This window comes from Ranitomeya imitator, chromosome 1 (genome assembly GCF_032444005.1).
Source record: "Ranitomeya imitator isolate aRanImi1 chromosome 1, aRanImi1.pri, whole genome shotgun sequence".
NCBI classification, from domain to species: Eukaryota; Metazoa; Chordata; class Amphibia; order Anura; family Dendrobatidae; genus Ranitomeya; species Ranitomeya imitator.
In genome coordinates this window covers 818009096-818023765 of record NC_091282.1, presented here as the reverse complement: position 1 = coordinate 818023765, position 14670 = coordinate 818009096, and the positions used below count along the sequence as shown (strand labels likewise).

Here is a 14670-nt window from a genome sequence, read left to right as displayed (position 1 = left end):
TTATTATATTATCTGCAATATATTTCTGCAGGTCATCTCTTTAATGCCCTGAAAAATTTGGACACTATTGATGTCAGGCTTACTGGACGGTAGTTGCCTGGATCCACAGCTCTGTGCCACGTTGTCGACTTAGACGTCTTTCACACTTCCGTTTTTTACAATCAGTCACAATCCGTCAAATTGTTGAAAAGACGGATCCTGTGCAGATTGTAAAAAACGGATGCACTGGATCCATTTTTTTTATGGATCTGTAGCGTTTTCCAAGAGATCTGTAGCATCGCTTGGAAAACTGACTGACAGGTTGGTCACACTTGTCAAACATAGTGTTGGACAAGTGTAACCAACTTTTTACTATTGATCCTGCATAGGCAGCATCAATAGTAAAAAGAGAGAGAGCGAGAGAGAATTTCCCTGACTGGAAATTCTTCCACGCATGGAAACGGAACCCGTCACTGGATTCCTGCTTTTGACACACAGCTTCCATTATAGCCAATGACGGATGGTGCAGGATCCGTCGCTGCGCGACTTTCCGTCATGCACAAAAAAGTTTCTATGTGCGTTGTCTCCGCCCGACGGACAGCGATTTTACGACGGATCCAGTGCGCGACAGATGAAACGGAAGGCCATCCGTCACAATCCGTCGCTAATACAAGTCTTTGAGGAAAAAAAACGGATCCAGCAGAAACATTTGCTGGATCCGTTTTTTTCACAAAACGACGCATTGTGACGGAAAAAGAAAGACGGAAGTGTGAAAGTGGCCTTACAGTAGTAGATGCAGTAAACTACATGTGAGAATCTGCTATAAAAGCTTTGTCCAGTTTTGTAAGATAGATATTTTTTTTCCAGAAAGAGCTTCAGACTTGTTTGTCCCATCCACTTTAATAAAATTGAGCAGAAACAAACCATGGATAATAGTGTCGCTGTTTCTATAAAAATGTAAGAGCATTTTTTTCCTGAAAACTCCCTCTAATCTGTGCGCTGTATGTCCTAAAATTCTGTAGATTTACAATCCGAACCTGTGCCATGTGTGCAGTGACTACAAGTGGCGCCCTATATAATGTAAAGGAATGACGTTTGACTTTTGGATAAATAATGTTCCTATCCCTAATAAAAATTATTGTATCTTGTGGTTTAATGTTTCTGTTGTTAGGCTGCACATTTCAGCTGCCAATTTCTCTGCCTTATGTAGAACAGTTTACGGAGTGTGAAACACTATTAAATTATACCGTGCTATTATAATCTTTCACATTCTGGACAGAAAGATAATTAAAAATATTACTGTCATTCATGGATATTTTCCTTTTTTCTTAAGGTTGGCAAATGCGCTGAGGATTCTGCAGACATTTTGTAGACAATTATTATTTCAGTAATGCAAAAATATCCAGACATTCAAATCACTAAGTAAATTGTTGTTTTTTTTTTGCAGCTTTATATCCTCCAAGGTTTCTTTTTTCTGATCCTGTTTTCAGATCTATTTTACACATTTAATCTAAGCGTGAAGTGTGTTTTCTGTGGAAGCCTGGAGAGAAAATAGGTAATGCTGATTGATAGAAAAAATTCTCAGCCTTCATTAGAGTGTTGGTCACATACACAGCAAAGGGGCTTTCTCTGTCTGTGACACGCGCTCAGAAGATTGACTACCTGCCTCCATACAAATACTGCCACACAATCTCCAGGCAGCCAGTTAGCAGAGCTCCTTTATTTTACACGTCAGCCGTACATAACTGCTGGAGGGTCTTCCGTGTTCAGTCACCTGTTAGGGACTGCCTGTTCCAGGCCACCATCTGGTGGATCTCAGGACCTCTTTATCCCCTATTTTATGTTTATTATAACATTACCTCAGAGCATCCATGACTGTGTACATATGAGGACTATCTGCCCTAGAGCACATTCTTCCTTTTGTTTCCCACCATACTTTAAAACCTTTGCCCACTCCCTTTCTCTGTTGCACTACAGTGTGTGCCTAATGAAGCATGAGCACTGCTGTGCATATCTATCCTCCAGGCAGAGTTACCACCATCGCCCTCCTGTTGCACAGGACATAGTACCTGGTGTTCCCCCTCATTTCCATGTATCTTCAGTCCTTGCTTCAATTCCCGAATGCCGTTTCCTAGCTCACGTCTCTCCATCACTATAATTGTACCTGTCCCCCCTCCACACAAACAGATTTTGTCTGTCATGCGTTAACTCCCTCCATTTGGCATTGCCTCTTCCCTTGCATCTCCTCTTGGCAGTTTTCCTCTGACACAATTGCCTTTCTTTGGGCACTATCCAGATTCTGCAAAGTGCAAGGCAAAAGACAAACATATCTCTCAACCCCAAATGGCCCCGGTATTTATGGCCACACTGCATTGGTTTGAGTATGAGATCCATTACTGACCTAGTGGACTTGAAAGAGTTAAGCATTAGCAATGGCAATTCTTGGCAGTGTTACACAGAACACAGGATGACCAGGACACCACTGCAGTCTGCAAAAGCCTAAAAATGGCTAAACGTCAATGTCCACTAATAATCCCTTTGCTTATGATGTTTTGGGGTTTATATGTTGCTGTCTGATTTACTCGGTTTCTTAGCCTTTTTAAATGAGCCTATGTGTTCTTCCTTAAAACCTTGACACGTTCACATTCTTACTACTCATATGTTTTCATTTGCCCTTGTCTTGTAATCAGCGCCCCAGACAGTCTCGGAGATCTGTTAATGCTTCAGGACCCACCTCTGTAGACTGGCCTTAAATCTGTGAACCTGGATAACAATAACTCACACCAGTCCCAAAGTAATAATCTACCTACAACATCTTATATCTGCCTGTCTCCTGTTTTCTCCTTCTTTCCAGTTAACCCCTTAAAGCCTCTTTTTTTCCAAGCTTTCTGAATTTTCTTCTCTGTCTAGCCCTCTTTTTCACTTAACTTTCACCCTGTGACTGGCAGTTTAATTTATTGTCACTGTACAATGCTTTCCGCTCAGAATCACCTCTCAGTGTTCCTTATCTCTTCTGTTTGCTTTCCTTCTCCTGTTCATCAATATTTTTGACCTCCTCTCCTCTGGTCCCTCTCTCCCTCCTGGTCTCTCTCCCTCCCCTCTCTCGCTCTGTTCTGTCAGTATCACCAGACTCCAGCAAATAGTGGCAGAGCTGAGCTCAACTCAGCATCAAGACTGATTCATCCTGAACAGACTTCTTTCCTTACATTCCCGTCATTTACGTCTCATCCTCCTAGATTGGGATCCTGTTCTCCTCTCTCTTCATACATAGCACCATTTTTTCTGGATAGATGTTCATCACCTATATTCTTGTATATTCACATTGACCTCCTTTCTGATGCACTTTACCCTCCCTCAAAACTGTTCTCTGCCTTCTCACACCATTTTCCTATTGCCTTTTGGTTTCTTGTCCTTCTTCCACTACCTCAGCCCACTCATCTTCTAAATAATTCTCACCATATTTCTACCTCTGTCATTTGTTCATCCACCTTTTCTTTCCACCCTCCCCTTTTGGTTTCACCTCATGGATATTCTGCGCTGGTTTTGCTTATACCTTAGTGTATTCTGCAGTTTGGTGCCTTGCTGTGGTCACCCACAACCATGTCGTATTCTTGCCCGTATTGGGCACACTATTCGTCTTGGTGCACTCTTGCCCTTGGCTGGACATTCGCAGACAAGAATCCAGAATGTTCTGTCCCGCATCAGTCGCAGCAGTTTACTCCCATACAATCTGAGTTTGGAGGTGGTTTCGGGGGCTCCAAGGGAGAGGGATCCTGTCTCGTTGGCAAGATGGTTATGCCAGGTGATAGTTGCCCAAGGAGTGGCTGCAGTGCTGGCATTCCCTCAGTCACAGGAGGAGCTGCTACAATTGGAATTTTTGTCCAGTTTCCTGGAGATACCATTCCTCAGTATTCTGGAGCAAGAGCAGATCATGCCACTGACCACTAAGGTAACTTGGTAAAATCTTTTGTCAAAATATTGCCACAAGTGTAAACAGCATGATCCAAGAATGGGAATAATTGCTTGCTGTACAGGAGAAATGTAAACATATGGTCCACTAAATGTTTCCACCTAACTTTAATGTTCTCTCTGTCATTTAATATCCTCATATATCTAAGCAAACAGAATCTGTATTCCAGCAAGTCCTTGTCTCCAGTCATTCTTTTGGAAGTTATCACAACACATATTTGCTCAACCTTTCATGGTCATCCTAATTCTGGAGCTATTTCTCAATGTCATTTATTTTGATCCCTGCCGCTCCATGCCCTGTTTATAGAGCAGCGCTGAACCCTCGCCAATAATAATGGATCACCAGTCATACCCGGTTGTATTTGTTTAGTGACTGGTGTTAGTGTTCACTTTTATGATAACCTATATGTATGCCATTTGATCATATTAAACTACATGTATATTTAACCCTTGCACCCAATCTAGATTTAATATTTTCCCACTGAGTTCTTTGTTGGCAATGCTTGTGTTTTTCTGCTGTGCACAGTTGGAAATACTTTGGTTTTCCGGGCATGAGATAAATTTCTGTAGTCACTTTATGTAATTGCAGAATGCCAAATCTTGACAGCATTTATTACTACTAAGAGAAGCAGATGAAAATCTAGTCCTCTTGCTGAATCAGTCAATTGAGGAGAATCCTGGCAGCGTGCATAATGCACAGTGTAAAGATACACCAATCTAAAGTCATAGAACGACTGTAGACATTTACCTCAAACCTGGAAAACTCCTTTAAAAACTTTTAAAACGTAATTCATATAACAGCAAATATGTTTCATACAGCTCAGCTCCAATATGTAGTAGGGTAACAAAAAAAATAACTTGTCTACTATATGGCAAGATAAAAAGTCAAGAAATAAATTAGATTAGAAATTAAAATAGACTTGTGTAGGACATATGAACATAACATATTTTGTACTTTACAAATATATTAATAGTTACTAAGTAGGGATGAGCGGACCCGTGGAAGCTTGGGCTCTTGTACCCGACCCGAACTTGATTCCAAAATTTGGTTCCGGGACCTGAACTGCACCAGAACGTAAACCAGAACCAAGAACCCCATTGAAAACAATGGAGACCTGGATAATCCTCTCTCTCTCTTTCTCTGCAATGGAATTTCCCCGGAACTCTGAACATTGCAACGGACTTCCGGGGAAAGTCCGCATTCAGCGTTAAGCACCAGACAATAACTGTCAAGTATGAACACCAAACTTCTAAGTTCGGGTTCTCTCATCTCAATTCCTGAGTCATTAATGAATGAGTATGAGGATGGATCCTGGTCCTAGTTTCAGATCCATCCTGAGCATGTTGTCATTTTCCACTAGAATTAATGAGAAGTCTGAGAGGTGAAATCTCTTTAACCAGTTAAAGACCAAGCCATTTCTCCCAGGCACATTTTTGCACTTTTTTTATTCATGCAATTTAAAGAGCTATCATTTTTTTGCAAATTCAGGTACTCAAACTGGTTTTGCATTCAATTTCTTGTTATTCATGGGGCCTAATTGTTGTGTCATTTTAAAATATTTTTTTACCAATATGTGGTGATATCAATTAGAAAATACAGAACCACTAAAAAACGTATTTAATTTTGTTATCCTTTCTGTAAAAAATATTTTTATATAATCAAACATGTTTTATTCAACTGGGGTGGAGCTAGAAATTTGGATTGGCAGTATTTTTGTTTGGTTTTTTTAACTTCCCTGATTTTTATTTTTCATTTAATTACTCATTGTGCCTCTCATAGGGTCATACATTTTCTCCTGTAACTGGGTCTGGTATATTAGCCCCTGTTACAGGGCAAATTCAGCTTTCTGCATTGCAGAGCTGGCTGGATCCTATAGGAACAAGTTGCTAATTCTCCCTACCAAACCTTGGTGATCACGCGCTGTCAGTTTTGTTCAGCACTGTAGATACAATGATCAGGAAGGCAGAGACAGTAATAAACCTGTTCTGCCTTCTCTATAGGTATTCCAACCGTCTCTGACAACTGGCTACCTTCTCGCACAGTGGCAAGATCTCATATATCTGCTATACTATGCAGTGACATTTTAGAACATCACTGCCGGGTGTAATGCCGGCTGCACTGACTTTTAAAGTCTGGTGTTAAGTCTGGTCTGGTGTTAAGTTTGTCTGAGGCCACAGGCTCAAAATGCTACATTGGGCAGACTAGGCACAAGCCACTGTGTTTAGCAGAATCCAGAGAAACCTCAACATCTTTTAACCCCTATACAAGAATCTGGTTTTACAGCAGGAACCAGTGGAGTGCGATCAAGGAGGGGTTGTCCCTATACAATATGGCACTGCCCAGTCAATGATGCCAGTACAAGACTTTCTAGCAAAACATTTCTTTGACAAATGGATATGGTAATATCTAGTTGTCAATTTATTCATAAATGTTCAGGAGGAACAAACGAAGAAAATCACAACCCAAAGTCATGAGGAAACATGGTCCAGAATTGTTATTTCATTGGAAATATAAGTATACACCAAAATAAATTAAAGGAGAACTGATATGTACTCTTGTCAAAATTATCGAAACAGAAAGCGATAAATATAGAAGATTTCAAGGCTTTAGTGAACAAAGTTTAAAAGGATAGACACTAAGGTTTTCTATATCATTTACTGTGACTGCTTTTCCTTATTGTCTGGGAGCAGCCATTATTATTATTATTATTATATATTATTATAGGGCCATTTATTCAATGGCGCTTTACATGTGAAAATGGGTACACATAATAAAAAACAAGTACCATAATCATGAACAATACAAGTCACCGACTGGTACAGGAGGGGAGAAGACCCTGCCCGTGAGGGATCAAAGTTTATGACTTGGAAGACACTGAGCATTAAAATTTGAATTACTACAATATCACTACATTACATAATACATAGTGGAATAAAGTGTTTGTTTTTTTAAATTTCTCCCCTCTGATGAGATATTGGCAATTAAAGAATTTGACACATATGAGTTAACTTTTGAGTACAAGTGGGTGTTATCAGATATAGTCTCATACAGGTAGAAGAACTACATCGCCAAGTGGAAAGTATTTGATAACACCCACTTGGACTTAACTAAAGTTAACTCATCAGGTGCCAAATACTTTGATTACTAATAATCTCCACAATAGAGAAGCACATTTTAAAAGAAAAGAAAATATATTCCACTCTGCTTCCACTATTACAGTGTGTGTCCAGTTCAACATGAAAACCTTAGTGAAAGATGCTTTTTAAGTTGCTGACTTTTACATGATAGAGAATAGATTATAATTAAAAAGATGAAAAAAAACTTTACCTATTGTATATTGGGTTCCAGATGTGCACAGCTTCTATAGTCTGGGGCTGAAATCAATGTCTAATGTAAGTGATACCCTAGATTGCTGTACCTCAGTTGTTTTTTATTATTATTTATTTAAATAGCACCATTCATTCCATGGTGCTGTACATGAGAAGGGGTTGCATACAAATTACAGATATCACTTATAGTAAGCAAACTAACAATGACAGACTGATACAGAGGGGCGAGGACCCTGCCCTTGTGGGCTTACATTCTACAGGATGGTGGGGAAGGAGACAGTAGGTTGGGGGGTTGTAGCAGATCCGGTGATGATGAGACGGTAGCTCAAGTTGTGGTGAGGAGGCAGTGGGGTCGTTGTAGGTTGTAAGCTTTCTTGAAGAGGTGGGTTTTCAGGTTCCGTCTGAAGGATCCGAATGTGGTTGATAGTCGGACGTGTTAGGGCACAGAATTCCAGAAGATGATGGATATTCGGGAGAAGTCTTGAAAGCAATTAGGTGCAGAGCAAATAAGTGTGGAGGAGAGAAGGAGGTCTTGGGAGGACCGGAGATTGCGTGGGGGAAGATATAGGGAGATTAGTTCAGAGATATATGGAGGAGACAGGTTATGGATGGCTTTGTAGGTTAGCATTAGTAATTTGAACTGGATACGCTGAGGGAATGGGAGCCAGTGAAGAGATCTGCAGAGGGGAGAAGCGGAGGAGCAGCGAGGAGAGAGATGAATTTATCAGGTGGTAGACTTAAGGATGGACTGGAGAGGTGTGAGATTGTTAGCAGGGAGGCCACAGAAAAGGATGTCGCAGTAGTCGAGGCGGGAGATGATGATGAGGGCATGCACAAGTATTTTAGTAGATTGAGTGCCGAGGAAAGGATGGTTTCTGGAAATATTTTTGAGCTGGAGGCGACAGGAGGTGGAAAGAGCTTGGATGTGCTGTGCGGTTTGAAGGACAGGGCAGAATCAAGAGTTACTTCGAGCCAGCGGAGTTCCGGTATAGGGGAATGCATGATGTCATTTGTTGTGATAGATAGATCAGGCAAGGAAGATCTGTGAGATGGAGGAATATTGATGAGTTTGGATTTGTCCACATTGAATTTGAGGAAGCGAGAGAAGAAGGACGATATGGCTGGTAGACACTCTGGGATTCTGGACAGCAGAGAGGTGACATCTAGGCCAGAAAGGTATATCTGAGTGTCATCAGCATAAAGGCGGTACTGGAATACATGGGACTTTATGAGTTGTCCTAGGCCAAGTGCATATATTGAGAAGAGTAGGGGTCCTAGAACAGAACCTTGAGGGACTCCAACAGAGAGAGTGTGGAATGAAGAGGTAGTGTGGGAATGAGTGACGCTGAATGTGCTGTTGGAAACGTAGGAGGAGATCCAGGATAGGGTGAGGTATTTGATGCCAAAGCAAGAGAGGATCTGTAGTAGGAGGCAGTGGTCACCTGTGTTGAAAGCAGAGGACAGGTCTAGAAGGAGGAGTATAGAGCAGGGGTCCCCAACTCCAGTCCTCAAGGCCCACCAACAGGTCATGTTTTCAGGATTTCCTTTGCATTGCACAGGTGATGCAATTATTACCTGGGCAAGACTAAGGAAATCCTGAAAACATGACATGTTGGTGGGCCTTGAGGACTGGAGTTGGGGACCCCTGGTATAGAATATTGTCCATTAGCTTTGGCTGTAAGTAGGTCATTAGTAATTTTGGTCAGGGCAGTCTCAGTGGAATGATGGGGATGGAAACCAGATTGTAGATTGTAAAAAAGCAAGTTAGATGAGAGGTGGGAGAAAAGTTCAGCATGGACGTGCTGCTCCAGGAGTTTGGAAGCGAATGGGAGCAGCGATATTGGGTGGTAGCTGGACATAGTGGTTGGGTCGAGGTTGGCTTTTTGAGGATAGACATGATTGTGGCATATTTGAAAGCAGAAGGGAAGATACCAGAAGTTAGTGATAGGTTGAAGAGATGGGTTAGGGATGGGATAAGTGTGGTGGTGAGGTTGGGGAGGAGGTGGCATGGGATTGGGTCTAGTGTACAAGTGGTGAGGTGTGATTTGGAGAAGACAATTAAGCTCCCCTTCAGTAATGTGGAGAGGAAGGTTACGGGGAAGGTCATTGGTCTGGTATACAAAGGGGGTGTAGTGGTTGAACAGTAAAGAGAGCAGAGATGAGGGAGGCTGGAGGGGCAGTGGTGGGCGAAGGAGGGAGTTAAAAGTTTTGTATAACTTTTTGGGGTTGTAGGATAGGGAAGACACGAGGGTTGTGAAGTAGGACTGGTTAGCAGAAGTGAGAGCAGATTTGAAAGGGAGTGTTGCTTGTTTGAGTGCAGTAAATCATTTTGTGAATTTATTTCCTTCAAACGTCGCTCTGCAACGCTGGACACTTTCCAGAGCTTTTTAGTGATGTTATTGTGCCAGGGTTGCCTATTGATACGTCGCACTCTGCCATGAAAGAGAGGTGCAACCGTGTCAATAGCTGATGCGAGAGTGGCATTGTAGAAAGCAGTGGCACTGTCTGTGTTGTGGGGTGAGGATATAGATACCAGTGGTAGAATGGTCAGAGGGCATGTGGGTGTCTAGGTGTGCGAGGTTTCTGCGGGGGTGCACATGTTGCTGGACAGTTGTTTCTTTAATCCTTTTACTCAGTGCTGATTGATCAATGAACACAGCCATCAAGACTATTAATATAATTTTCACATAAAAGCACAAACATCACATTATGTCAGAAACCTAAATTTATTAACCTATTTCAATTTTTTCACAGGACTATGAATATAGTTTTCTCATAAAAATATTCACATAAAAGCACAAGCATCACAGTATGTCATAAACCTAAATTTATTCACCTATTTCAATTTTTTTTACCTTTTTTAACGTTTATATAACTAAAGCAACTGCATCTAAAGAGAAATCCTAGTTATAAACATGTAGGTTATAACTTCTACATTGGTGCAGGGTATAACTGTTGAGAATTCCACTAATCATCAAAACATGGGACTTGTCCTCAGTTGGCATAAAGCCTTGTTTGCACAAACACGCTTGTTCTATAGGAATGACGGATAAACAAATACAGAACGCGATCATATTTGTAAGTCCCAAAGTCTTTGAATGAACCAGTACCGTGCATATAGAACTGCCTCTCCATTCCATTGGGGGACACAGGACCATAATAATTCGTCAGACAGTAATTGACCTAGGGATTTATTTTAAGTCTAGATTTGGCATCAGGAAATAATTTTCTTTCTCCACTGCTTGCTCCCTTCACTAAGGCTAGGGTCACATTGTGTTAGTGCAACCCGTTTAGCGCTAGCGCTAGCGGGTTGCGCTAACGCAATGTTTTTAATGGGGCCGCATCCTGGGGTCGCGGTAACGTCCCCGCTCTCGCAGATCCCCGATCTGCGAGAGCGGGGAACGGACCGCGGGCGCGCCTCGGACGCTGCGAGCAGCGTCCTCGGCGCGGCAGGAAACACCGGCGCGTCGCTAGCGCGTGCCGAACATGGCACGCGCTAGTGCTGCGCGTTCCCATTGCCGTGAATGGGCGCGCTAACGGACGCGTTGCACGGCTCCCTTCACTAAGGCTAGGGTCACATTGCGTTAGTGCAACCCGTTTAGCGCTAGCGCTAGCGGGTTGCGCTAACGCAATGTTTTTAATGGGGCCGCGTCCTGGGGTCGCGGTAACGTCCCCGCTCTCGCAGATCCCCGATCTGCGAGAGCGGGGAACGGACCGCGGGCGCGCCTTGGACGCTGCGAGCAGCGTCCGCGGCGCGCCAGGAAACACCGGCGCGTCGCTAGCGCGTGCCGAACATGGCACGCGCTAGTGCTGCGCGTTCCCATTGCCGTGAATGGGCGCGCTAACGGACGCGTTGCACGGCGTTAATTTCGCCATGCAACGCTGTCCGTTAAGTGCGTTCCCATAACGCAATGGGAACCCAGCCTAACTTAGTCAAGTATGTGTGACAAGTACAGTTATAAAAATGTTTACAAATCCTTTAAAACGAACCTGTCAGCAGGATTTTGCTAAATAAACAAAAGGCATTGTCAGGTTGGTGCTGTTATACTGATTACAATGTTACCTTGGTTGATTAAATCTATCTTGTGGATGTTGTTTAATCTGTATTTGTAGTTTTCAATTAATGTGATCCTTGTGCTTACAGTAGGTGCAAGCCTGTGTGGGGGTCTTTATGTGGTGCTCCACTTACATATTCATCTGTTTGGGCTTATGACAGGTCACTGATCCTTTAGTGACCTGCCTCCTATTTAACATAATGCATATAATATTTTTCACTGCTAAGTGAAGGTTTCTGCTAGCAGTGCAGGGGGTAAATCTGTTCAGTTGAGAGTCTATGAAGCTTTCCTGCTTTGATGAGCTCAGCTGTTCAGTGTTGGCTACTCCCTTCAGCTATTTATTCTTGCCTCTGGCAATCTGTATTGCCAGTGTTAGTTTTATATTGCTTGGTGTGGAGTTGGAGGTGTTTGGAGTGTTGATCTAATGACTAGGGTTGAGCGACTTTTCTTTTTATAGGATCGGGTCGGGTTTCATGAAACCCGACTTTTTCAAAAGTCGGGTCGAGTGAAATCGGCCGATCCTATAGAAAAGTCGGGGTCGGGGTCGGCCGAAACACGAAACCCAATGCAGTGCATTGGGTTTCTAATGGTTCCCAGGGTCTGAATTAGCGCCCGAAGGACCTTAGATGACGTCGCGGCTTGTGATTGGTCGCGTGACCGCCCATGTGACCGCTCACGCGACCAATCACAAGCCGCGACGTCATCGAAGGCCCTTCAGGCGCTCATTCTTAGGAAGGAAGGCTGCCGGCAAGAACCAGGGCGCGTCCGAGGGTGAGTATATCAATATTTTTTTATTTTTATTCTTTATTTTACACTTAAATATGAATTCTGATATTGATTCCCGATATCTTAAACATATCGGAACTCGGTATCGGAATTCCGATTCCAGATCAGAAGATCGCCGACCTCATGGCCGACCCCACACAGGGGTCGGGTCGGGTTTCATGAAATCCGACTTTGCCAAAAGTTGTCGACTTCTGAATCTGGCCGACCCGTTTCGCTCAACCCTACTAATGACTGTTGCTTCGTGATTGCTCTGTGTGCATATCCTCATCCTCTCCTATTTGGTTGTTCCTTCCTTTTACTTCCAGGTGTTCCACTCTGTTATTTTTGAGGGCATATTTTTATGTTCGGTATTTTCATTTATCCCTGTATGTCTTCCCTTGTTAGTCTGTGTGAAGAGTATTTGAGATATAATTTCATGCCAATCATTTGAATCCTATGTGGCATGGGATTAGAAAAAAACTCTTCATTGTGCAACTAGCAGCAGCAGGAGGGCCAAGACTCAAAGGCCGAGAGTGACAGTTCTCACACCTTGAACAGCTCATAGCAGGACAAAGTCTGGTTTGTGTTTTCTTATACAACTGCTCCCATCAGGGATCACCATTATTCTCATTTGCACATGGAAACAGGAGAAACAATGAGAAGCAATGGAATGAAACTGAAAGGAAAAAGATACAGATTAAATATTAGAAAAAACTTTTTGAGATTGAGGGTGATCAATAAGTGGAGCAGGCTTCCAGGAGAGGTGGTGAGTTCACCTTCAATGGAAGTTTTCAAACAGAGGCTGGACAGACATCTATCTGAGAGGGTTTAGTGAATCCTGCTCTGCATTGAACAGGAGGACACGATGACCTGTGAGGTCCCTTCCAATGCTAACATTCTATGATTCTCCTCTTCCATGGGTGGGGGGGGGTGAAGATAAGGGCTGATCCAGGAGCTCAGCAAGGTACGTGGCTCCGGAATCTTCACCATTAGAAGTAATCCGAGGAGAAGGGATAGCTAGGGTGCCCCTAGCTTTAGGGATAGAGAAGGAACCCCTAGCCCCGGGATATCAAACTACAGCCACATGACAGTAGCAATTTTCAAATGTATAATTTTTAAATATTTAGAAAACCATGTATCATTTCCTTTACACCTCCAAATACTTGCTATTTTGTGTTGATAGATCACATAAAATCCCAATAATAATGTGAAAAAATATGGAAAGTGGTATGAATACTTTGCAAGGCACTTTACAGCTAAGTGGATTGACACCTCCAGCTAAGGAATATTCTATATGTGCCTTTCTATTTCCTGTGTTTAGGCTTAAAGTACTTAATTTATTTTCCAGTGTGATCATGCAATATGTAGTGTGAACATAGCTATATTTCAATCTTAGGCATTTCTCCTTTAACTTGTAATACCACTATATTTAAGAGCAGAATTTGTACTTTTTGATTGCACTCTATAAAACATTTATTTTGGAGGGATTTTTGGTTAGGATTTAAAGGAATTATGATAGTTTTCTGAGACAATGCATGTGATTTTAATTAGAACTTTATTTAAAAAAATACAGCAGCGAGATGGGAGGAGGCGCTGTGCATATTCCATGCAATATTAAGCACTGAAAATGTCTTTAAGAACCAATAGCATTAAGACCGAAGCCAATATCACAATCAATAATTATGCTAAAAAATACTGCAAGCCATTTGCCTAAGCACTTTTTACTACCGGTATATTACGTCATTTTACATTGTAGAAGTGTTGATACTCAATCCATTTCTTAAATAATGTTGGATTCATAATAGGGTAAAAAGCAAAATGAGAAATGATGTATGGAATTATTCGGTTTCCAATATATTCATACACTGCAATTTTCCATTAATATACCAAGAGCTATCTGAAACATATTTTGCAACACATACTATATTACAGAAGCCTAATTCATACCCAGTGCCCACAGGCTAAGCTCTAAATCTAATATGGCAAGCACAGCACACTAAAAACTGCAATGAAGGTTGTGTTTTTCAGCAGCAGATTAAAAGGGGATTAGATAAGGCAAATTGAACATAAACATATAATTTCACAAACCTCTAGGTCCCAAATATTGGCTCTGACTGGGAGTCTGCTAAATGGACTAAATTCTGTACCCGAAGGTAAAAACTTCTTTCAGTAACAGCGGGTATAAAAATTGGGTATATATTAGATTCAATCTATCCAAATTTTAGACTTAATCATCAAATTCATCAGCAGGACAAAACCACATTTGGGGGGAGGGACACTAGGCCTAACCTAGGTCTACAGCAAAAGCTACTAACAGTAAAGTACCACTTCTACCTGCAAATTGCAAATTTTACTACTATAATTACACATGTTAGTACATTGTTGCAGTTTTATGAATGTACTAATATTATGCATTTAGTTTTGAATAGTTTTGGATAAGAGAACATCTTTCACTTGCCCCTTCCTTCTTGATTTCCTGCGTTATTTCCTGTACATGCTCTTGAGGAGGCCTATTTTGTGTCCCTTTCTGCGAGGCACATAGTGCTTTTAATATGGAAATTGTATGTATAAA

The 14670-nt window shown here is 41.9% G+C and overlaps 1 protein-coding gene across 1 annotated transcript in view; it reads left to right on the top strand.

The window, feature by feature from the left end:
- The first annotated feature begins 3120 nt into the window (after positions 1–3120).
- Positions 3121–14670, top strand: part of GRIN3B (glutamate ionotropic receptor NMDA type subunit 3B) — a 226384-nt gene continuing 214834 nt past the window's right edge. The window contains exon 1 of the mRNA XM_069740034.1: positions 3121–3928. Coding sequence (XP_069596135.1) covers positions 3503–3928 — 426 coding nt within the window. The 5' untranslated portion in view covers positions 3121–3502. The remainder of the gene's footprint in view (positions 3929–14670) is intronic.